The 25,143-nt window shown below is 50.9% G+C and overlaps 2 protein-coding genes across 3 annotated transcripts in view; one reads left to right on the top strand and one right to left on the bottom strand.

The window, feature by feature from the left end:
- ECE1 (endothelin converting enzyme 1) overlaps nt 1–17,611 on the bottom strand; it is a 37,542-nt gene extending 19,931 nt beyond the window's left edge. Inside the window, exons 1-2 of the mRNA XM_073570163.1 lie at nt 17,524–17,611; nt 17,141–17,190 (exon numbers count right to left, since the gene is read on the bottom strand). Coding sequence (XP_073426264.1) covers nt 17,141–17,190; nt 17,524–17,599 — 126 coding nt within the window. The 5' untranslated portion in view covers nt 17,600–17,611. The remainder of the gene's footprint in view (nt 1–17,140; nt 17,191–17,523) is intronic.
- LOC141085095 (alkaline phosphatase-like) lies at nt 8,964–24,696 on the top strand. 2 transcript variants are annotated; one of them, XM_073570166.1, is made up of 12 exons: nt 8,964–9,064; nt 12,937–13,037; nt 15,784–15,903; nt 15,980–16,095; nt 16,365–16,539; nt 16,872–17,047; nt 17,247–17,390; nt 17,895–17,964; nt 18,034–18,168; nt 18,260–18,451; nt 18,537–18,656; nt 19,005–24,696. In XM_073570166.1, exons 2-12 carry the CDS (start codon nt 12,974–12,976, stop codon nt 19,268–19,270), a joined length of 1,578 nt encoding a protein of 525 aa, XP_073426267.1. In that variant the 5' UTR covers nt 8,964–9,064; nt 12,937–12,973; the 3' UTR covers nt 19,271–24,696. The 2 variants fall into 2 exon arrangements, with proteins under 2 accessions (XP_073426267.1, XP_073426268.1); XM_073570167.1 differs by lacking the exon at nt 8,964–9,064 and adding an exon at nt 9,389–9,622.
- Nucleotides 24,697–25,143: the final 447 nt, after the last annotated feature.

Below are 25,143 nucleotides of genomic sequence, written 5' to 3'. Positions count from 1 at the left end.
ACATCAGGGCGGGACAGCGCCATATAGAGCGACACCCCCCCCCCCCCCCCCCCCCACACACCAGGGCAGGACAGCGCACAGCGCCATATAGAGAGCGACCCCCCCACCAACATCAGGGCAGGACAGCGCACAGCGCCATATAGAGAGCGACCCCCCCCCCCCCCCCCCCCCCCCAACATCAGGGCAGGACAGAGCACAGCGCCATATAGAGAGCGACCCCCCCCCAACATCAGGGCAGGACAGCGCACAGCGCCATATAGAGAGCGACCCCCCCACCAACATCAGGGCGGGACAGAGCACAGCGCCATATAGAGAGCGACCCCCCCCCCCCCCCCAACATCAGGGCAGGACAGAGCACAGCGCCATATAGAGAGCGACCCCCCCCACCAACATCAGGGCGGGACAGAGCACAGCGCCATATAGAGAGCGACCCCCCCCCCCACCAACATCAGGGCGGGACATCACACAGCGCCATATAGAGAGCGACCCCCCCCCACCAACATCAGGGCGGGACAGATCACAGCGCCATATAGAGAGCGACCCCCCCACCAACATCAGGGCGGGACAGAGCACAGCGCCATATAGAGAGCGACCCCCCAACACCAGTGCAGGACAGCGCACAGCACCATATAGAGGGCAATCCCAATATCAGCGGAGGGCAGCATAATACATTGACCCTCAGCTCTGGGGCTGACAGCACCATTAGGCTGTGTGCACACGCTGCGGATTTTGCTGCGGTTCCGCAGCGGTTTTGGCCGCTGCGGACCCGCAGCAGTTTCTGCTGCAGTGTACAGTACCATTATTCCCTATGGGAATCAAAAACCGCAGTGCAGACGGTGCGGAATTTTCCGCGCAGATTATCTGCGGTTTTCAATCCACAGAAAGAATTGACATGTCAATTCTTTCTGCGGATTCTCCTGCGGTTTGCCATCTCCTCCATTGAGGAGATGAAAAACCGCAGAGCAATCCGCAGGTAAAACCGCAGGTATTTTGACCTGCGGTTTCACCTGCGGATTTTACAAAATCCGCGCGGATGAATCCGCACCTAATCCGCAGCGTGTGCACACAGCCTTAGCGTCAAGTAGTCAATGAAGACCCTCTCCCACCCCCACCTCCCCTTAGTGCCACATCCAGTGAGTATGCTGCACTTCTCCCACTGACCAGCAGATGACACTGCACACAAAGGTATCAGCAGGTGCTGAACTCCCCTACCACTAAAACAGGGATGGGGAACCTCAGGCTCCAGGGCCAATTACAGCCCTCGATGACCTTTTATCAGGCCCGCAGGAAGATTCTCAGGGACCGCATTATTGGGCAGGGAGCTGTATTTTGATTGCCACAAACTCATTAATTTCTTCTTGCTGTTAGCACACACACGCAGCGTTCACTAATGAACACTGAAGGGCATGCAATGAAAGATTACATCCTGACCAGTGCCACAGTCAGGATGTACTTTGTGGGCAGAGTTTGTACGGCCCCCGAAGGATGGTATAAATACCCAAGTAGCCCTTGGCAGGAAAAAAAAAAAAAATCCCCACCCCTGCTCTAAAAGGATGAGGAGGTTGGGACTTCTTACTGCAGGCGCCCCCTGGTGGCTGCTGAGGAGCAGCTCAGTAACTTGCTCCAGATTTCCAACTAGTTCTCTTTCCACTTTGAGGACCGTGCACATTTTGACAATAAGGAGAGATTAAAAAGATAAAACCATTTACCGGGGTGGAAACATTGTGCGGACCCCGACTACGTCACAATCCAAACCTTTATACAGGAGTACCGCCATGTGGTGCCACTTTAGTACTCAAATGCTTATGGTCACTCAAGTACACATTCTCCAGACCAGTCTGTACCAAACTCCCCCCAGAGCTAATGTCACAGCAGCCCGCTGAGCTCCCCACCACAGCCTAATGCCCACGGCCTCCCGCCCCAGGCTGGTCTCACAGGAGCAGAGTTGACGCAGCTTCACCCCAGATCGCCTTCATCAGGCCCCTTCTATGGGAATGCTTCCCTGCCCCTGCCCACCTGTGACTTCAGCCACACTGACACTTCTCACTAGCAGCCCTTTATATTACCTGCTTTGTGCCATCTAGTGGCAGCACCCAATAGCATAGAAGACGTGGTGACACCAGACTATGATGGGAGGGAAGGCTTGCAACCCCACAAGCTGGAATAACCACCATATTCTTAGTCTGAAGCTTGGAGTGGTGGTTGACAAGCTGACCAAGTCTGAGGCTATGTGCACACGGTGCGGATTCACCCGCGGATTTTTCCACCTCTACAATGGAGGAGATGGCAAACCGCAGCGGAATCTGCAGAAAAGAATGACGTCAATTCTTTCTGTGGATTTGAAACCGCAGGCAAAACCATGTGGAAAAATCTGCACAGCGGTTTCATTTTTCCATAGGCTAGAATGTTACTGTACATCACCTGCAGTTCTATCCGCAGGGCCAAATCCACTGCGGATCCGCAGCAGAATCCGCACATAGCCTTACCCCCCAGATGCCCAAATGCCAGTTCCCCAGAGACTGCAGGAGCCACCTCTATAACCTTGACCAGAATCCAAGCAGCAGCCACCAGTAATTCTTCATGCATCGGATCAGTGGCCGCTTATCTGGAGTAGGATGCTGCAGTGCATCAGGGGTCCAGACTTCGTAGATGCCCCAGTCAGTGACTTCTGATGAAGGCCCCCTACATCTAGAAGGAGCAGGACTTTCATGTAATGTTCTGCAGCAGGATCATTTTCAGGGCCCCTATGATCTGCAGTTAACAATAAAGCTCAGGACAAGTGGACAGAGCCACAAAGGGTCACCTGCACCACCAGGATGATGGTGGCTCAAGTGTCCAAACAAGCAGCCAGGAATAGCGAGATAGCCAGAAGTGCCCTGAGCGTGGCAGCTGCTGTCTCCAGACCATGTAGAGAGGGGCAAGAAACAATCCCTGTGTCCATGTCCACAGCATGCAGGACGCAAGAACATCCAGGAGGAGAAAGTGTGCAGTGCATCCCACATTACCATGCAAGGGCAGCGTCGGAGGCTCCGCAACGGCAGACACCTGCGGCCATGCACATTACATGAACATCGGCCGGCTGTGCCAGTCTCCACTTTGTATCACAGCAGCTCAGACAGGATCACAAAAGGATTAGATGCACTGCTCTGGATCTCAAGGATTAGGCTGGTTTCACATTTGTGTATCTGTGCGCAACGTTTGATCCGCATGAGTCATGCGTACATATGTTTAACATGGTGTACGCAGGGACATGCATTCGCGTGTGGATGCGTACACGTGTCGTTTAGCGGTGTGCTCGGCGAACGCAACATGTTGCACTTTGAGGCGAATGAGTGCATCAAACAAACGTTACTGTCTGGGAATGCTTTGGTATGCTAGGACATGCATACAAAAAAAAAAAAAAAAAAATATATACATATACATACATACATACATACACACCTATTTTTGTCTGGTGTCAAATTGAACGCATACAGAAAAATGCAAATGTATGCAAAAATGCATGCACACAGTGTTCTTTCCTGTCATGCGCAAGATGCACATAAAAATGCTGTGTAACCATGCGTTTTGCATGCGTTTGCGCATGTGGATGATACGCCCTACACTTCTGCAGAACCAGTAATAGATGTTTTGACGTAGTTCTATGGAACAGGATAAGGCTAGTTTCACATTAGCGTTTACGGCCGCCGCTAAGCCCCGCCCCCTGCTGCGCCTCCGCTGGTAGCTCCGCCTACGGACACATGCGTCCCCCATCTTTAGCACTGGGGACGCAGGCCGTGCGCAGTATGCGTTTGGCGGCGCCTGCGTCCTTTTGACAGTGCGCAACCAAATTGCAACAGGTTGCGTTTGGTGCTGGTTGGCGCACTGTCAAAAGGACGCAGGTGCCGCCAAAACGCATACTGCGCACGGCCTGCGTCCTCAGTGATAAAGATAGGGGACGCATGCAGCATCATGCGCCCAGAGGCGGAGCTACCGGTGGAGGCGCAGCAGGGGACGGGACTTAGCGGCGGCCGTGCGCAGCCCGACGCTGCGGCCGTAAATGCTAATGTGAAACTAGCCTTAGTCACTTTATACTGCAGATTTCCCGACTTGTGGGCACTGCAGCCGGGTCCAGTGCATAACGCAGGATCACCCCACACACGGTGGCCATAGTGGGAGCTGCCCTCAGATCACCAAAAACAAAACGAGACCCTATCTGGTACAGATCATTCCAACGTTCTGCTTTTGACACTGATGCGTTCTGCAGATCATTGCTCTTATTGGAAGCATCTTCATACTGAGGAGTCACTAGACTTGAAGCACCACCATTTGCTGTGCATTGTGGTTTAGCCATTTTCCCGAACCACAGACCTCAGGTGACAGGCAGGATGGCATGAGGGTGATCTCTGCTGGGGGAATTTATGATCCAAATTACTGGCTAAACAAAGTGCTTCAAGACCCCAGTGTCACTCATTACTCCTCAGTGTAAGAGGGTTGTACACACCTGAGGGTGGTGGCCCCACGATATATCCCAGTACAGTGACTTCTTGGGTAGAGCAGTTCCCTCACAGATGGTGGAAGGATGCGGGCACAGGAGCCCAGGCTGGGGTAAGGGGATCATAGATGCCCTCATCTGAGAGAATCAGGTCAATTATCCAGATGACCCTGCGATCAAACACTGATCAGTATCAGCAGTGTGAGCCGATTCACGTGGATGAGCAGAAGATGGATAGAAAAAAAAAAAATTCCATTCTGTGTGAGCACAGAAATCAGGCTGCAATGTTCCTACAATGTCCACTGCAGATTGTGATATGGGGGGTATGTGTGTGACCAACATTGTCCTGAGAGCAATCTGCTGTTTTGTCAGATCACATTTGGACCCAATAATATGGTGAGTGAGCCCTTACACACAAAAGTCAGTGACTGGCACAGACCACATCACACAACTGCTAGCACCCACCTCAGCAGCTCCTCCAACACAGCTGAGCAGACTTCTCCACAGAAGTGTCCTACAGGATCTAGTCTGTGGCTAATTTGGTAGCAGAGTATGAGGGAATGAAGCAGTGATCTGCGGTGCCACCTGAACCTGGTACATTACCAGCGAGATTGGCACATACTGTAATGTCACGCCATGCCCGGGCTGTCTGAGTGTATTGACCCTTTACAGAAGACCATGCAGTGAATGGCACCTGAGACAGTCATAGGCAAATCCCACTGTAGACATGGCAGGAATGAGCATGGTTATAGGGCCAGGAAGGATGCAGTTCAGCAGAGCCACAAGTCACCATTGGTAACCATAACAAAACAGACATTAGAGGCGCAGCAGCTCAGGAGAGGGAGGCCCCCTCCCATTGTAGAAGGTCCAAATCTCTGAATGGACCCAAAGGCTCTTCTGGGGAGTCAGAACAGACTAGACCCCCAGGAAGTAGTGCTGGCTAAAGCCTGCAGTCCCCCAACCCCACCAGCAACCACATATACATGAGCCATGTTTGGTTGGTACAAGGACCGACAGCTACAGAGATGATGGGGGTGATGATACGTGTCTGTTTCCCCAACACATATATATGGTCATACATCTCAAGGAAAAAGTCACTTCCTTCTGCGCCACATGTCAGAGGGTGGAGGCGACCGGGTAGAGCAATGTTCAAGGCACCTGAGCAAGTAATCTGCAGACAAAGGAGAAGGTGGGAGCAATGCTCTGTGGAAGGTTCTCACCTCACATCTGCATACAATGTGCATTCATCCAGAGGACACTTCATTTGCACCTGTGACTGGGGACATTGTGAATCCTCCAGGTCCCCGCTGTAGGGGCCCTTGTTCAGTGTGATGAAGGCCCCCCTATGTGATGTGTGTGGGAGATTGACACCAGGGCAGAAAGACTGATGTGATGGCTCAGGGGTGATTTTCAGGTTAGAATTAGCGAGGTCTCCACCAAGGAAGGTCACATACAGAAGCCGAGACTTCTGAGGAGTAACATGTCCATCCATCAGGCTCTGATCAGCTTGGGGCAGAGTTCAGATGTCACATCCACGTCCCCTTCCACTAATGCGCCATTTGGTGGCCACGAAGGGGGATTGCACCTGTTGGCTTTGTGCAGCGCCTCTCGACTTCATCTAGTGACCCCATGGGAGAGGTCAACTGACCATTTCCATTGATTCCAGGAATCCTGAGCATGGGTGGACTGTACTCCATTACTAATGGCAGTGCCTGTAGTAGCGGTGGTCAAGCATGTGCATTGCCACTCCATGCAGAGGCCCCTTCTTGGAAGCTTGGGGGGGTGGTTGCACCTGCCAGACCCCAAGCAAGTTATCCAATATCCACAGACTTAGCATTGGATGCAGTGTGCTGCGGACCACCAATTATTGCTACCAGGAAGAAAATGGCGTGGCAAGGGCTGAACACAGCACAGTTGTCTTACTTGGCCAGGAATACCAGCCCCCCTCTTGCCGTGGTATGAGGGGGGTGCACCGCTCTGAATGACATTGTGGTCAATAATGAGTCTCATGACTCCCAAGCACAGAAACATGGAAAAAATGCATGAAAAAAAGGAAACTGCAACTTCCTGGAATGTGTTATCTATGGAGCGGCGTCTGGTGCCAGCACTCCACAGGACATGGCGAGGGGCCAGAGAAGACCCTCACTGTAGAGAGGAGGCCCATGCTTCTGTAGGAACAACCATAATTTCTTTTAATCACCTTCAAATCCTTTGAACCAAAAGGAAAAGGCAGAAACCCAGCACCAGATCCACTGTGAGGATGAAGCCCAGATCATGGAAACCAAGCAGCCTAGGGGTATCCGCGGTGGGCAACTGCCCCACAATAGACGACACGCCACAGAGCACTGTGCCCGCCATCACATCGTAGTCAATCACAGCTCATGTCACTCTGGTCTTACATAAGAGCTGCGCTGTGATTGGATCTGTGCAGGGGATGCCACTGGCAATGCCCCCTGGAAATAGAAGCAGGTAATCACAAGTGCTCATTCAGGGGCCCCCTCAGGCCCTGGCACCACTCTGCCTACACCCTGGGGTAACAGCTATCCATGTGCCCATCTGTATCTACAGTGGCGATGAGTCGCCCAGCTGTGATTAAGGCACCATTAATAATAAGTCAACCATAAAAGGAGAGGAATCCCACAGCCATGACCAAGGGACCGACATAATGAGCTCTGGATCTGGAGGCAGAGCGACAGAGTAAATCATTGTTATGGGGTGAAGTCCGAGCTGTAACCCCTTCATGATCAGGTTCAATGTGGAAACTAATCCCTGCCGCTACTGTGTCTGTGGTGACATCCAAGCATGGCCATCAGGAAACCACCATGAAGAATGTCCCACCTGATCGATCGCAACGTAATGGTGGCACCACATCCTCCATAGTGGCCCTGGAAGGCCCCCCCTACAGGCAGGCCCCAGAGGGCACAGTGGTCCTCCTGCTACCAAGTGTCAGTTCAAATGGCAGCCCTAAGACTACCACGAGACCAGTGATAATGGGGTGTGATCATATGGGGGGGGGGGGGGGTTATAAACCAGACAGAAGATAATCGAGTTGTCCAAAACCCCCGCAAGTGTTTTAAACACCCCCCCCAACAAGACCACCAGCCCTACACTGGACCCATCCTCCTCCATAGACCACCAGCCCTCCTCTGTACTCTCCTGTCCCCCCTACATAGAAGACCACCAGCCCTTTGCTGTCCCCCTCGTATACCCCCTACATAGACCACCAGTCCTCCGTTGACATCACACACAGAAGAGATCAGCGGCTGCCAGACTCCCACCATCCTCCAGTCACATCTGGCAGCCGCTGATCTTCCCTGAACACAAACTGGTAAAGATTCATCGCCCTGATGGATCCCCACCACCAAGAGGAGCTGCAGAAACCCCACACAAATTTGGTGGGCGATCCGGCTGGCATGTGGCTCTGGTGTAAAGGCAGCTTTATGCTCACACTTGAGGGCTTCTTACATGGTGGTGACAGTTGCATCAATCACTCCCTGGCTGTTATTCACACTGATCCTTCCTCTGGACACGGTTTTGGCATATTGCAGGTTACATCATGTGCTGCTGACAGGATCCAGTGATCAATCGTGCGTCTTGCGTGATCACTGGATCTGACCATCAGGTGACGATCGGGAACAAGATCATGGGCGCAGTTATTGGCTCATGCAAGACCCTTCAATAGCCCAACCTTACGCAAGTACTCTGATCTCGGCATGTGCGTGTTTTCAGGGGAAAGGGGGACCAATGGTCACATCCTCGCTGTCACTCCATTACAAGGGCTCAGGATTGTGGTAGTTAATGGAATAAGTAAGTACACCCCTGCTCCCTGGAGAGGGTAAATTCTCACTGAAGTTACTTATAAACTCTACTGGGTCCAAAAATCAGGAAGGTGGAGCCAAAAAAACAGAAAACCATGTATTAACCTGGGGGCAAAAGGGGGTTTCATATCCATCTTGCCCCCTATAGCCCAGGATTACTGGGAACACGCTACAGATCAGAGATAGGAAGAAAAGTGGGAGAAAGTTATACAAAGTCAATTGTGAAGGAAGAATCTTCTAGAACCAGACCCCAAGAGAAGAGCCGGTGGAGGTCTCATCAGGAGCCACTGATCACCAGTGGGGTCTCATCAGGTGCGTGACCCACACAGTGATCGTCCTGCAGCCAGAAAGCAATGGTAGATAGAAGGAGCGCGAGTATCAGCTAAAGAAACCGGGAGCCCACAATTGCCCAGCACCACTGCCACATCCAACAGAGCCCAGGGACCACCGCTACACCGCTCACCCCCCCCAGGTCACAGGGACCACTGCTCTTCCCCCCCCCCCCCCCCCCAGGTCACAGGGACAACCACTAAACTGCTAACCCACCCAGATCACGCAGACCACCGCTTCACTTCCCCCTCCTGGTCACAAGGACCACAGCTTAACATATCCCTCTCCCCATCACCAGGGAGGGTCTGTCTTGCAGACAGAGGATATGGGGGGGGGGGGGGGGCTGGGAACATTTGCATCTTGAGGGGCTGTCCTGCAACTTTCGTTCCTCCTTGAACTTTTTCTTCAGCTTCAGTCACAAGTTGCTGATAACTCGGAGCAGGTAAGACGCCCATCATCCTCTGTCTGGTGGGGACCACCCTGTGCCGCTCCAGTGGTATGTGGGGGCCCGGAGCCTGGCTCCCTTCATTGTAGCAGTGGTGCTCTGTATCTAGGGGAGTATTCCAGGGCTGGGGGTCGTTATGTTGGGGGGTCCCAGTCCTGGGCAGAGGCTTCAGCAGTCTGTTGAGGACTCTTGCCCCAGACTTCCATGCTTGCAATCTCATCGTACGATCACTTAAGGTCGGCCGACCATTGCCGATGTCCATCCTGTCCTCCCACCCTTCCCCCCAGATCTGTAGGGGGTTAATTACATCAGGGTCATCAACATCTGGGATCTGCACTCCGGGGCTGTATGTGGTGACGGAGCTTTGGGGAAGGGTCGGGTGGTCGCGGACTGAGTTTCCTTGGGCCCCTCCATAGGGAGACCCGTGATAACGAGGAGCCCCCCCCACCTCTGATGTGTGGCAGATCCAGGACCGAGCGTGATCGGAGAAGAGGAGGCGACATGGGGGGCAGAGAGTCATAAAGGAGAAGACTGGACAAAGCAAACAGTGATACAGTAAGGAAGGGCACCACGTGACCGAGGGGGGGCAGCTCTGTTCAGCCTTTACTACCATCTATTACTCCCTGCTATCAGCCATTACTGGGGGAGGTGACTGTAGGACAGGAGACTACAATCTATTACTCCCTGTTATCAGCCATTACTGGGGGGAGGAGACTGTAGGACAGGAGACTACAATCTATTACTCCCTGTTATCAGCCATTACTGGGGGGAGGAGACTGTAGGACAGGAGACTACAATCTATTACTCCCTGTTATCAGCCATTACTGGGGGGAGGAGACTGTAGGACAGGAGACTACAATCTATTACTCCCTGTTATCAGCCATTACTGGGGGAGGTGACTGTAGGACAGGAGACTACAATCTATTACTCCCTGTTATCAGCCATTACTGGGGGGAGGAGACTGTAGGACAGGAGACTACAATCTATTACTCCCTGTTATCAGCCATTACTGGGGGGAGGAGACTGTAGGACAGGAGACTACAATCTATTACTCCCTGTTATCAGCCATTACTGGGGGAGGTGACTGTAGGACAGGAGACTACAATCTATTACTCCCTGTTATCAGCCATTACTGGGGGGAGGAGACTGTAGGACAGGAGACTACAATCTATTACTCCCTGTTATCAGCCATTACTGGGGGAGGTGACTGTAGGACAGGAGACTACAATCTATTACTCCCTGTTATCAGCCATTACTGGGGGGAGGAGACTGTAGGACTGGAGACTACAGTCTGTTGCTCTCTGCTAGCAGCCATTCAGGCCAAAGCGGCTTCGTATTTATCTGTGAGCTCAGCCAGCCACTTTCCGCTGCTGCACTGAGGACCCCTGGACCGTAACGTCACAGACACCTGTACCCTGACACCAGCTGACTGTGCTGTATGGGGATAGGGGAGTTTGCACACATTTTGACCTCATCTATGGGGAGAGTTGGGGTCTTCCATACACATTAGGGCTCCTGCAGATATTGGATGAGTGAGGAGACTGCGAGGGGCTTTACATAGAGCATGACAACAGGGCCTCCAAAATGCACAATGTCCATGGCTTCCAGGCAGAGGACGAAAGTGTGTGATCTCCTGTAACTATGGAGCAGCCTCCGCCATGGAGGCACCACTGACCTACTTGGCTCCATCCAGCTACTGTAGTGGAGGGGGCTGAAAAACAAAGGGCCAATCAATAGAAGGCACATGCTGGTTAACCCATTGTATCCCAGCAGACATCCATACAGCAGCACATAGCACCCCCATAGTTGCAGCTATGCCCAGCACCAGATCCTCCACCAGCAGCATCAATCAGGGGGTCCGGTGCACCCCAGGGCACATTACATGGCTGCTGTACAAAGCTCTGGAGCCCGGCAGGCACCATCCCGTCTGTTCAGGACATCACCCCCTGCTAGTCTATGGGGTCCTGATGGCGTGTGAAGCATGATACCTCTGCTATCAGTAGAGAGCAGGCATGACACCTCCCCTATCAGTAGAGCAGGCAGTGGCTTTATCAGGGTCCTGGACCCATCACACGGCGCCTCTACTTTATTCACAACTTAGTTTGCCATTTGTTGCACAAATTACAGATGTGGGTGTATTGGGGAAGGGGTACGGAGTCACTGACCACTCCTGGTACATGAGGCCAGGGGCCCAAAGTCTCTGTATAGAACTCCAATATTATAAGTGGGGGTCCTGCAGCTATGGCGCTAATCCAGGAGCTTCCCCTCCCCCATGTGGTAGACTGCCTGTAGCACGACACCACCCTGATGTCTACACATGTATACCAGCACCTGAACCCTGCTTCAGGCTGGTTTACAGGTGCCTCCATTATATGGGTAGTTCGGGAACCCGACGATTGGTTCGTTACAATGGCAGGGGTTACAACCCAACACATTTGGAGGGTGTTACAGCCCCTCTCCTGTACCTCAGTATTTTGCCCTGCCCCCCTCCACCCTTACCCCAGTATTCTGAGATGCCCACCTCCCTGAAGAGGACTTGTAGACATTGAGGACCAGCCTCCCATGAGACACCATAACTTCATCCCGTGCGATCTCCACCCCCCAGCAGTGAGCAGCATGTCCTTAGTTACAACCTGGCATTTACAAGCCCTTACTGCCAGCAGTAGGAACCACCATCAGCAGTGGCACCCAACTTCTGTCCCACACATCTGACCTTCTGCCATCACCCACATGAGCAGGCAAGAGATCCCAAACCTGTGCCCACTGTAGAAGAACTCACAGCAAGCAGCCAATCCCGCCAGGTGAGATACCACCAAGCAGCCAATCCCGCCAGGTGATACAGTTTGGGACGCTGCTCTTTGAATCACGGATCCCATAGCCCTCTGTCACAGCTCTGACCATTTCCTGCATATGCTGTCATCTTCTCCCATGTTCCCCTCCAAGTGTCCATGATTTGGGGGTCTGTACGAACCTGTGCACGCAGTTGTCACCTGATCACTGGTCTCAGACACTTAATCTTAGGAATTATCTTATCAGGTGACAGTAAATCCAGGGATCTGCTGACAGAAGCTGCTCCGCTCCTGGCAGCTCCGTGCCCTGGTGCCCACTACACCCTGCAAGTGGGTCTGTAATGGCCGACTGAGGCCTAGTGTGCCCATTATGGCGCTGACCAGCGAGTTGCATTTGCTCATCACCACCATCGCCTGCTTCATTGTGGCCATGCTTGTGCTCTTGTGTCTCTGCTACTTCACCTGCAGACTATCAGGGTAAGTACCCCAGCCGAAGGGCAAGACAGCGGAGGTGGGTGTGGGGGTGTCCGCGCCACAAGCGGACTTGTTACTAGTGCACAGTTTACCGAGCTCCACATTACCAATTGCAGCCTGTAGTGTAAAGAATGGAGAATTCTTTCCATTACGAATTCAGAAAATAAAATAGAAAGGTCGTTGCAGAGGGGAAATGAAGAAGCCCTCCTGAAAGTGCTGCCCTCTATGTACAAGAATATAACTACTTTAATACTGCCCCCTACGTACAGGAATGTAACTTCTATAATACTGTCCCCCGTTTGAGCTCACATTAGACGACATTGGGGTGAAGGCTCCTATAATGGCCTCTTTGTACACTCGCGGCGCCGCCCTCTGACCTTTCGTCTCCCGGTTATTTTCGTCTGTTTGTACCACGTTGTGAACAGGATTTTCGGCTTTTATCTTTCCATCTATAAATCTGGTGTAATGAGGGGTCGGGATTCTGTTTGCTCTCGGCAGCCGCAGGTTGCGGGAAGCACAAGCTGCAATTTATGTGAATATCTGGGATTATTTAGCTCTCATGCAGGAGTCCAGCTCTGTGTAATACTCTTCTTCCCCCACTGGCAGGGCGGCACACACTGTGCTGGAGCTATTCTGACACAGGATGGACATGAGGCAGTGGGCAGTAATGCTAGTCATCAAGCTGGTCATGGCACAGCACTTCCCAGGTAAGAGGGGCATCGAACAACTGCTAAATGTGCAATACATCAGGTCTCATCCTCCAGAGCTGCACTCACTATTCTGCTGCTACATCATGTCTTATCCTCCAGAGCTGCAATCACTATTCTGCTGTTGCATCTTGTGTTACCCTCCAGAGCTGCAATTCTGTCGATTCCACAGACACCAACTGTAAATGTGCCATGTTGTAAGGGCTTCAGGCAGAATAATGAGTGCAGCTCTGCAGGAAGACACATAATACCACAGCAGAAGTGACCACAGCTCGGGAGGTGACTGGAGTAGATGAGGCTGCACTGTAGGTGGTTCCTGACCTGATTAGTTGCGCTGATACATTTTAATAATCTTTGACACCCAGGCTGTTTATAGATTGGGAACATTTATAAGAAATATAACAAACCTTCAGCTGTGAGAAGTCTTAAAGGGGCATTGCCAAGTCTGAAAGTTCTCCTACCCATAGGATAGGGAACACCCCAATTGCTGCTGGGTCCAATGACTGGTAACACCCCCCCCCCCCCCCCCACCCCCCCACAATCCTGAGGATTGCACATAATCCAGTACTCCAGCCATGAAGATCCCCGGTTCTTAGGATTGGTGGTGATGAGATAACGGCCATTAGTCCCAGCACCGGTCACCTGCTGGTGGAGCAGCCTTAAGGCTGTGTGCCCACTAGGGTGACCGCAAAAAATCGATGTCGGAATTTTGTCCGTCTGGACTCCACAAAACGATTCCCCTTTCCAGATATTGAGAGAGCCAAAATTTGAGCTCGATCAAACAACGTTAACCCGTGCCGCTCGTCGCTCAAAGTTTGAAAAAATCCAAATTGAGGTATTTTAAGATTTAGGTATTTTGCATAGTCTGTTAGACTATAAAGAATGTGACAACAACATTGCAGAAATAGCCCTGACCAAATTTTCGAACCATTTGTGGTATTTGAATGCAGAGTTGGTGGGATTATCGGTTTTTGATCCCACCATTACAGACAATGAAAAGTTGCTAATGGCAATAACAAAAGCTCTAGAATAGATTAGATAACTATGTAAAATTATCAACTCATGTAGGTTAGCGTGCTCTGATGGTTCATCTGTGCTACTGAGCAATTTATTAGCCATTAACAACTTTTCATTGTCTGTAATGGTGGGATCAAAAAACGATAATCCCACCAACTCTGCATTCAAATACCACAAATGGTTCGAAAATTTGGTCAGGGCTATTTCTGCAATGTTGTTGTCACATTCTTTATAGTCTAACAGACTATGCAAAATACCTAAATCTTAAAATACCTCAATTTGGATTTTTTCAAACTTTGAGCGGCGAGCGGCACGGGTTAACGTCGTTTGATAGAGCTCAAATTTTGGCTCTCTCAATATCTGGAAAGGGGAATCGTTTTGTGGGGTCCAGACGGACAAAATTCTGACATTTCTCCCCCCCCCCCCCCATATGAGATCCGGTCACCCTAGTGCCCACGTTATTTAAGCGTTTGATGTTTTTCGGGGTCAAACCGCATCAAAAACGCTTAAAAGAAGCATCCCATTCATTTTAATGCATTTTGGCCTTTGTGCCAATGGATGCGTTTTTTACCGCTAAGGAAACGCTTCGTGGTAAGAAACGCAGCATGTTCATTAATTTCCACTTAGGTCTGCGTTTTTTGGCTATTTCCTATGGTCCAGAAGATGCGCGGAAAAAAAAAAAAAAAAAAAAAAAAAAAAAATCAAAACGTGCGTTTTTGCGCAAAAGCATGGAAAAATTGTGGCAAAAAAGTGCATTTTCTGGGAAGGAGACCCGTTTCCTGAGCGTTTAAAAACGCTAACGTGGGCACATACCCTAAGGCTATGTGCACACATTGCAGATTACCCTGCAGAGTTTTTCCACGGGGATTTGGCTAAATTCACAAATGACCTGCGTTTTACGTGCAGATTTCCCCTGCTTTTTGATACCTGCAGATTCCTATAAGAGTATGTGCACACGCTGCGGATTCTGCTGCGTTGTACAGTAACTTTATTTCCTATGGAAATAAAAAATGCAGTGCACATGCTGCGGATTTTTCTGCACGGATTACAATCCGCAGTCAATTCTTTGTGCGGATTCTGCTGCGGTTTCCTACCTTCACCATTGTGAGGTGAGAAACCGCAGGCTCATCTGCAGGTAAACCGCAGGACTTTTGACTTGCAGATTTTACAAAATCCGCAGGGAGAAGTCCACAGCACTAAAATCTACGTGGGCACATAGCCTAAGGCTATGTGCCCACGTATTTTCCCCCTGTGGATTTGCAGAAATCCGCAGGTAAATTTCAAGTCAAAGGACCTGCGGTTTATCACCTCTACAATGGAGGAGATTGTAAACCGCAGCAGAATCTGCAGAAAAGTAGTGACATGTCATGTCTTTCTGCGGATTTAAAACTGCAGTAAAACTGTGCGGAAAATTCTGCAGTGTGTGCACAGAGGTTTCCATTTTACATAGGGTAAAATGTTACTGTACAACGCAGAAGATTCTGCTGCAGGGCCAGAAACGCTGCAGATCCGCAGCAAAATCCGCAACGTGTGCACATAGCCTGATGGAGCAGGTGTCAAAACGCTGCTGATCCGCACAAAGAATTGACATGCTGTGGATTTAAATCTGCAGCATGTGCACAGTGGTTTTCATTTCTCATAGACTTTAATGGTACTGTACACCGCAGCAGAATCTGCATTGTGTGCACATACCCTCAGCGTCCCCTATAACCAGGTTCTGCCCTCTTAGAGCAGGAGAAGGACCCTGAGTACTGGAGGGCCCAGGCCCAAGACACGCTGCGACGAGCGCTGGAGCTGCAGCAGCTCAACACCAAGATCGCCAAGAATGTCATCATGTTCCTGGGAGACGGTGAGAGCCAGGGACACAGCTGTGGTTGGGGCTGGGTGGGCTCCATGCCACCTAATCACCCCCTTATTTATTGCAGGCATGGGGGTGCCAACAGTCACAGCAACACGAATCTTAAAGGGGCAACTCGCTGGAAAACCCGGAGAAGAGACTGTGCTGGAGATGGACAAGTTCCCATATGTGGCTCTAGCAAAGGTGAGTGGCGGGCAGCGTCTGGGGGGCACAGGGAAAGGCGGCACAAGGGGCCCGAGTGTCCGATACACTAAAGCTTCTGTATATTAATGTGATGACTGCAGCAGGCATCACCGGGCAGAGACCACCAGACAAGGGGGCGTCACTAAGGGTAGCCACACCCCCCTCCCCATGTCTATACTGGAGGAGACCCTCAGACTGAGGATGCGGCCCATCCATCTGATCTACATAGTCTACCTCCATTATAACCATTGTACATTCTGACCCCACAGACGTACAACACCAACGCACAGGTCCCTGACAGCGCCGGCACCGCCACCGCCTACCTGTGTGGAGTGAAGGCCAACGAGGGGACAGTCGGCGTAAACGCGGCTGCAGTGCGAGGTCTGTGCAACACTACGAATGGCAACCAAGTCACCTCCATCTTGAAGTGGGCCAAAGACGCAGGTGAGCATGCAGCGGGGTTCAGGCTCCCCTTGCCAGGTACTCGACACGTGGATCCGCCATCATAGCGGCACAACAAGAACCCCCCTCAAATCCTGGACCTTCTCATCACACTGTCCCACAAAATGGGCAGCCAGCACTGCAACAGGTCTGCCTGACACCCAGCTGACAACCCCCTATCACTGGTTGCCCCCATACTGCCACTCATTACCAATACACCCAGGGCCAGCACATGTAATGAACATTGACCATCTCATCCTGAGCCTCCTGGTTCATGAACAGCAGCAGATCAGGGCAGCAGCAGCTGGTGCTCACCAGGAGCTTTGTCATTACAGGGAAGTCTGTTGGATTGGTGACCACCACCAGGGTGAACCACGCCACGCCCAGCGCTGCCTACGCCCATAGCGTCAACCGCGACTGGTACTCCGATAACGAGATGCCCAGAGATGCAGTGGAGGACGGGTGTAAAGACATCGCCTGGCAGCTCATGTCCAACGTCCCGGACATCGAGGTGAGATGGTGGTCGTGGTGGGGGTAGGAGATAGTCACATTGGGGGGCTCCACATATGAAGGTTCAGGGGGCAGCTTGCAGTTCGTAACTTACAGTTTTAGACGATTCTGGGCGAAACCAAGTCTGGAACAGAAGCAGCTTCACTGGAAGAAAAGAAAAAGCTGCATGAGACCCCTGACCCCAATTTCCCTCATTACAGGTCATCATGGGTGGGGGCCGGAAGTACATGTTCCCCAAAAACACCCCCGATGTGGAGTATCCAAGTGATGAGAAGGCGAATGGAACAAGGCAAGATGGAATGAACCTGACCAAAGTGTGGAGGGAGAAAAAGCCCAGCAACAAGGTAACATGGGCAACCAGCCACAAGGGGATCCCACCATTCATGGTTGCCAGAAACATACATACTGGCTGGTAAGAGAAATATGTCACAGGCTCCGCAAATCTGGCCCCAAGCAGGAAACAATTCGGTCACTCACCTGCTTGAGAAAACGCAGAAGACACAGCCTCCACCTCCATCCTGAGAAGCTGCAGATCATCACCTCTAGAAAACATGACAGTCACAACATTAGTGGACAAGGCAGGGAGGTATTCTCCCCAAAACATACAGTAAATAATCCCTCCACATCTGATGGGAGCGCATCTCTGAAGACAGTCACATCTTCACATTCTGCTGCTTACAGTCACCACTAGGGGGGGAGCACCCAGTATACAAAGATACACAAGATCCTGTCTGCAGTCACCACTAGGGGGAGTTCCCTGTACACAGAGATACACAAGATCCCCTTTGCAGCCACCACTAGGGGGAGTTCTCTGCAGCGATGTAACATGATCTCATCCTCCCCCACAGGCCGCACATTATATCTGGAGTCGGGAGCAGCTGATGGCTCTGAGGCCGCAGGATGTGGATTACCTTCTTGGTAAGTGCTACAGGCTCTGGGCCTGTAGGTGGGCACTCCACAGTCCAGACCTCATGTCTTTTGTTCCAGGTCTCTTTGAGCCGGTAGATTTGGTGTATGAACTGGATAGGAACATGACTACTGACCCCTCCCTCTCAGAGATGGTGAGAGTCGCCATCGGAATCCTGAAGAAGAACACTAAAGGCTTCTTTCTCCTGGTGGAAGGTGGGTGACCAGTCCTGGACCCCAGATACTACACCCCACGTGTCTACGCACCTCAGGGGACGCCACTCACCAGTCTGCTGTTTTTGTTCAGGTGGACGTATTGACCACGGGCACCACGAGGGTAAAGCCAAGCAGGCGTTACACGAGGCAGTGCAGATGGACCTCACCATTGGCCTCGCTGGGGACATGACGTCTACAGACGATACGCTGACCGTGGTCACCGCTGACCACTCACACGTCTTCACATTTGGTGGCTACACGCACCGTGGAACCTCCATCTTTGGTGAGCAAGAGGTTCTGTATGGAGCCTGATGGGGGCCTAAACATGCCCAATCTCCACAGTCATGTGACCATCTTCTCCACCGTAGGTTTGGCCCCAACTGTGAGCGACATCGACCAGAAACCCTTCACCTCCATCCTGTATGGGAATGGCCCCGGGTACCGCGTGATCGCCGGGGACCGCCAGAACATCTCCACTGTGGACTACAGTGAGTACCCCATGGATCTGAGGCCAGGGAGGAGGGGATTAACCACCATCGTCAAGACCCCTGCTGACTGTCAGTGAAGCCTCCTCTTAACGCCGGTCCTGCTGCCATACTCCCAGCTGAGACCCGGTTACAACGTGTCAGTTATGGCATGGAGAGGGGCACAAGCCTCCATTCAGGCTATTGGTTACAGTGTATCAGTCAGGTGCCACAACTGTAACAACCCCTCAGCTGTGGAGGTGATGCCTAGCAGCACCGACCAATCACTGACCAGAAGCAGAGCTCCTGACAATGGCGACTGATCTGCCCCGAGCCACTGGTGTTAATCATGTTGCTGCCATGTTCTTCCAGCTCAAGCATCCTACCAGGCGCAGTCGGCGGTTCCTCTGCGGCAGGAGACGCACGGTGGAGAGGACGTCGCAGTGTTTGCCAAGGGCCCGATGGCGCATCTGCTGCACGGCGTCCACGAGCAAAACTACATCCCACACGTCATGGCGTATGCCGCCTGCATCGGGGAGAACCGCGACCACTGCAAGTCTGCAAGCGCTGGACGCAGCACCCCGACCGCCCTCACCCTGCTGACCGGCGCACTCGCCCTGCGGCTCACCCTGTGCTGACCTCAGACCTCACGCTGCTGCGGCTCTGCTACAATGGCCAGCGTGAAACATGGGATAAAGCCAAAGCCCTTGATAAATGGCGGCTGGTTATCTGGGTCCTGCTCCATTTCCCCACAGTTTGGACAACACCCCCGCAGGGCAGTAATGGCGGCCGGGGGTTGGAGCAGATTGTACATTTATGGGATTTTATTTCTGTAAATAAAATACATAAAAAAGTGAAGAACGAAGAAGAGGGGAAACCATGGTGCCAAAATAGAGCCCCCCATCCGACCCCAGGGGGGCTCACATCACTGTACACCAGCAGGGGGTGCCACCTGACCAGTATTATTGGGGGAGGGGTGGATAGATATAAGCAACATGGCGGAGGGTTTACTGCCACAGGAACTTGCCCTGAAAACATGGAGCAACCACACGTCAGACGTGAGCGAGGCCATATGGGGGAATTCCTGCCCGACACCACTATAATCCAAGGAGACAGCACCATCTATAGGAGAATGGCAAGACCCCATACACTGCCATGAAGAAGCCAGAGAAGTGCCAGCAGTCAGCAGCAACTTGTCCTCCAGAGCTGCACTCACTATTCTGCGTTACATTAGGTCTTCTCCTCCAGAGCTGCACTCACTATTCTACCATTACATTGTGTCTCATCCTCCAGAGCTGCAATCACTATTCTGCTGTTACATCAGGTCTTATCCTCCAGTCACCTTTAGAGCTGCAACCATTATTTCCTTTCTCCACATCAGAGCAACTGCAGAATACCTGCAGGTCATTATAGCAGAGCCAGAAACACGAGATGGGCGGTGACTGCAGTCACCAACAGCTGAGAGCAGGAGACAAAGCAAAAACTAAACCCCCAAAATACACCCCAAATCAGATCTGTCAAGAGGGGAGGGAGCGATGATCTGTAGATCTCTACAGGTGGTGTAGTAATCTGCAGGATATATCACTATGTATATCAGGAGATGGAGGAGCGATGCTCTGCAGAGAGGTCAGTGGTGTAATAATCTGCAGGATATATCACTGTATCTGTCAGGATGTGGAGGAGCGATGCTCTGCAGAGAGGTCAGTGGTGTAATCTGCAGAACATATCACTATGTATCTGTCAGGAGGTGGAGGAGTGATGCTCTGCAGAGGTCAGTGGTGTAATAATCTGCAGGATATATCACTATGTCAGGAGGTGGAGGAGCGATGCTCTGCAGAGGTCAGTGGTATAATCTGCAGGATATATCACTATGTATCTGTCAGGAGGTGGAGGAACGATGCTCTGCAGAGAGGTCAGGGGCGTAATAATCTGCAGGATATATCGCTGTGTATCTCAGGAGGTGGAGCAGCGATGCTCTGCAGAGAGGTCACTGGTAATAATCTGCAGGATATATCACTGTATGTCAGGAGGTGGAGGAGCGATGCTCTGCAGAGGTCAGTGGTGTAATAAGCTGCAGGGTATATCTATGTATCTGTCAGGAGGTGGAGGAGCGATGCTCTGCAGAGAGGTCAGTGGTGTGCTGCAGGATATATCACTATCTGTCAGGTGGTGGAGGAGCGATGCTCTGCAGAGAGGTCAGTGGTATAATAATCTGCAGGATATATCACTATGTATCTGTCAGGAGGTGGAGGAACGATGCTCTGCAGAGAGGTCAGTGGCGTAATAATCTGCAGGATATATCGCTGTGTATCTCAGGAGGTGGAGCAGCGATGCTCTGCAGAGAGGTCAGTGGTGTAATAATCTGCAGGATATATCACTATGTATGTCAGGAGGTGGAGGAGCGATGCTCTGCAGAGGACAGTGGTGTAATAATCTGCAGGATATATCACTATGTATGTCAGGAGGTGGAGGAGCGATGCTCTGCAGAGGTCAGTGGTGTAATAAGCTGCAGGGTATATCTGTATCTGTCAGGAGGTGGAGGAGTGATGCTCTGCAGAGAGGTGAGTGGTGTAATCTGCAGGATATATCACTATGTATCTGTCAGGAGGTGGAGGAACGATGCTCTGCAGAGAGGTCAGTGGTGTAATAATCTGCAGGATATATCACTATGTATGTCAGGAGGTGGAGGAGCGATGCTCTGCAGAGGACAGTGGTGTAATAATCTGCAGGATATATCACTATGTATGTCAGGAGGTGGAGGAGCGATGCTCTGCAGAGAGGTCAGTGGTGTAATAATCTGCAGGATATATCACTATGTATCTGTCAGGAGGTGGAGGAGCGATGCTCTGCAGAGAGGTCAGTGGTGTGCTGCAGGATATATCACTATCTGTCAGGTGGTGGAGGAGCGATGCTCTGCAGAGAGGTCAGTGGCATAATAATCTGCAGGATATATCGCTGTGTATCTGTCAGGAGGTGGAGGAGCGATGCTCTGCAGAGAGATCAGTGGTGTAATAAGCTGCAGGATATATCACTATGTCAGGAGGTGGAGGAGCGATGCTCTGCAGAGAGATCAGTGGTGTAATCTGCAGGATATAGCACTGTATCTGTCAGGAGGTGGAGGAGCGATGTTCTGCAGAGAGGTCAGTGGTGTAATAATCTGTAGGATATGTCGCTATGTATCTGTCAGGAGGTGGAGGCGCTATGCTCTGCAGAGGACAGTGGTGTAATAATCTGCAGGATATATCGCTGTGTATCTGTCAGGAGGTGGTGGAGCGATGCTCTGCAGAGAGATCAGTGGTGTAATTAGCTGCAGGATATATCACTGTATGTCAGGAGGTGGAGGAGCGATGCTCTGCAGAGAGATCAGTGGTGTAATCTGCAGGATATAGCACTGTATCGAGAGGAGCAATGCTCTTCAGAGAGGTCAGTGGTGGAACAGTCTGCAACATGCATCACTATCTGTAGGTGGCAGAGCGATGCGCCACAGATCTGATGCAATTAAAACCCCTCATGTTATAAACCATTGCCCACCCACCACCTCAGCAGTAAGTCACTCACCAGAGAGCAGGGAAGGAGCTGACACAGTTCCTGCTCCCCTCATTTATAGGTGCAGGAGGAGCCAGTGATCACCTGCTCTTGTTAACCCTTCGTGTGCACAGGTGTCAGGGCCTATGGTCAATCACACCGAGGACAAATGTAGATTTTCTCTGGAAATCGCACAATTTATTCCAGGCGTTCAGACTGAAGTTCACTCTACAACACTGGCCCAAGGACGCCGAGACATGCATGAGTCGCTCTCTGTAAGATTAAAGTGGCTGTCACCCCCATCTTCCCTGACATCACCCTCACTGGATCTCCGGTCTGGACACTATAGAAGGTTGTCAGATGTGGGCAGTATATAAAAAGATCACAGGTGTATATAGTCACCACTAGAGGGGGCTACTCACATACAGATGTGTATATCAGAGACAGTTTTGGTCGACAACCCCCAGAGCCCGAACTCCTAACTGCTCAGCCCTCCTCCAAAACCAACTTCTCCACCATTAGGCCAGGTTCACATAGCGTTAATGCAGTCCGTTCAACACATGCGTTAACCGCTACTCTCATATTCTGATTACGTATAGCAATCGTGCTAGCAGTGACGGACCTCCGAATGCTGCAGACCGCGTCCGAGGGTCCGTCACAGAATGACGGCACATTGCTAACGCATGCTACTTATGACATGCGTTAGCGATGTGCTCTGTAATGGCAGCGCTAACGGATGCGTTACATCGCATTAATGCCATAATGCTATGTGAACCCAGCCTTACAGGAGATCGACTCTCCACTCTACTCTCAAGATCACATCTCACAACCTGTGCACTTGATCCGATCCCATCCCACTTCATCCCAAACCTCACCACAGTCTTCATCCCAACTCTAACCCATCTCTTCAACCTATCACTGACAACTGGTGTTTTCCCCTCAAAATTTAAACATGCCTCCATCACACCTATCCTCAAAAAGCCCTCTCTTGATCCATCCTCTGTATCTAGCTATCGCCCTATATCACTTCTCCCCTATGCCTCCAAGCTACTGGAATTAAAGAAAGAGAGCGCACATAGGGCGATAAAAGTGATATTTTAGGTGACAATACACGGTTAGTCCACTCACCTTTACAGGTTGTGAACAGTCACAACCCCTTGCAGAATTCAAAAGGAACCAGTGGTCGCTGCAGACTCCCGTAGATACCAGTGGTCACAAAGGAGGAAAAAAAAGACTGGGTTTTTCAATGTATCCGCGCTGACCACAAAAGGACAGGATTATTCTTCAAAGCTTTACTGTTCCGACATGTTTCGTGGCAAATCTTTTTTTCCTCCTTTGTGTCAAAACTACTGGAACAACACATCCATCTTGAACTGTCCTCCAACCTCTCTTCATGCTCCCTCTTCGACCGCTTACAATCTGGCTTACGGCCGCATCACTCAAACTGAAACTGCCCTAACTAAGGTCACCAATGACCTATTAACCGCCAAGGCCAAGCGACATTACTCTGTCCTCCTGGACATGTCCTCTGCCTTTGACACAGTGGACCATTCCCTATTACTATAAACCCTCTCATCTCTTGGCATCACAGACTTGGCCTATCTTGGATCTCATCATGCCTAACAGACTGGACATTCAGCATCTCCCACTTGCACACCACCTCCTCACCGCGCCCCCTATCTGTCCTAGGGACCCTGCTCTTCTCCATTTACACCTTCGGCCTCGGACAGCTCATAGAATCTCACGGCTTTCAGTATCACCTTTATGGTGATGACACACAGATCTACCTCTCTGGACCAGATATCACCTCCCTACTAACCAGAATCCCTCAATGTCTGTCCACTATTTCATTCTTTTTTTCCACTAGATTTCTAAAACTTAATATGGACAAAACAAAACTCATCATCTTTCCCCCATCACACTTGACTTCCACAACAGACCTATCCATTAAAGTAAATGGCTGCTCACTCTCCCCAGTCCCACAAGCTCGCTGCCTCGGAGTAATCCTTGACGCTGATCTCTCTTTTAAACCACTTATCCAAGCCCTTTCCACTTCCTGCTGACTTCAACTCAACAATATTTCACGGATCCGTACATTCCTCAACCAAGATTCTGGAAAAACCCTAGTCCATGCCCTCATCATCTCCCACCTTGACTACTGCAACCTCCTGCTCTATTGCCTCCCCTCTAACACTCTCACACCCCTCCAATCTATTCTAAACTCCGCTGCTCGACTAATCCACCTGTCCCCTCCGCTATTCCCCGGCCTCTCCCCTCTGTAAATCCCTGCACTGGCTCCCCATTGCCTAAAGACTCCAGTTCAAAACCCTAACCATGACATACAAAGCCATCCACACCGTGTCCTTACCCATCCCCTGTAGATTGTGAGCCCTCACGGGCAGGATCCTCTCTCCTCCTGTACCAGTCGTGACTTGTACTGTTTAAGAATACTGTACTTGTTCTTATTATGTATACCCCTCCTCACATGTAAAGCACCATGGAATAAATGGCGCTATAATAATAAATAATTATCTCTCTCTCTCGCTATATATATATATATATATACAGTTGCCCCAAGAGGGGGCTCTTCACATACAGATGTGTGTATATATATATATATATATATATATATATATATAATCACAAGAGGAGGCTCCTCAATACAGATGTCTATATATGTACAGTCACCACTAGAGGGGGCTCCTCACATACAGATGTGTATATATGTACAGTCACCACTAGAGGAGGCTCCTCACATACAGATGTGTATATACAGCTTTGGCAAAAATTAAGAAACCACTGCACAGTTTTATAAAAATCAGCTTCTCTACATGTCTGACAGCCATTCCATTCCAGTGTCAGTTGAATTCCAACCAGAGTACAGCTCATTCTACTTAATGTGCTACTGATTAGGTGATCGACTGAACCAAATCTTATTTAATGAAGGAACATATAAAAAACCCTGCTGTGGTGTTCACAATCCTTT

The sequence above is a fragment of the Dendrobates tinctorius genome, unplaced genomic scaffold (genome assembly GCF_039654945.1).
Source record: "Dendrobates tinctorius isolate UK_male_01 unplaced genomic scaffold, ASM3965494v1 ptg000028l, whole genome shotgun sequence".
NCBI lineage: Eukaryota > Metazoa > Chordata > Amphibia > Anura > Dendrobatidae > Dendrobates > Dendrobates tinctorius.
This window is presented reverse-complemented; position numbering and strand designations above follow the sequence as displayed.

Coding starts and splice junctions, on each gene's coding strand:
- LOC141085095 (XM_073570166.1), top strand. CDS start 12,974: ATGGACATGAGGCAGTGGGCAGTAATGCTAGTCATCAAGCTGGTCATG. Junction 17,391..17,894: donor AGAAAAAGCCCAGCAACAAG/GTAACATGGGCA, acceptor CCTCCCCCACAG/GCCGCACATTATATCTGGAG. Junction 18,657..19,004: donor CATCTCCACTGTGGACTACA/GTGAGTACCCCA, acceptor ATGTTCTTCCAG/CTCAAGCATCCTACCAGGCG.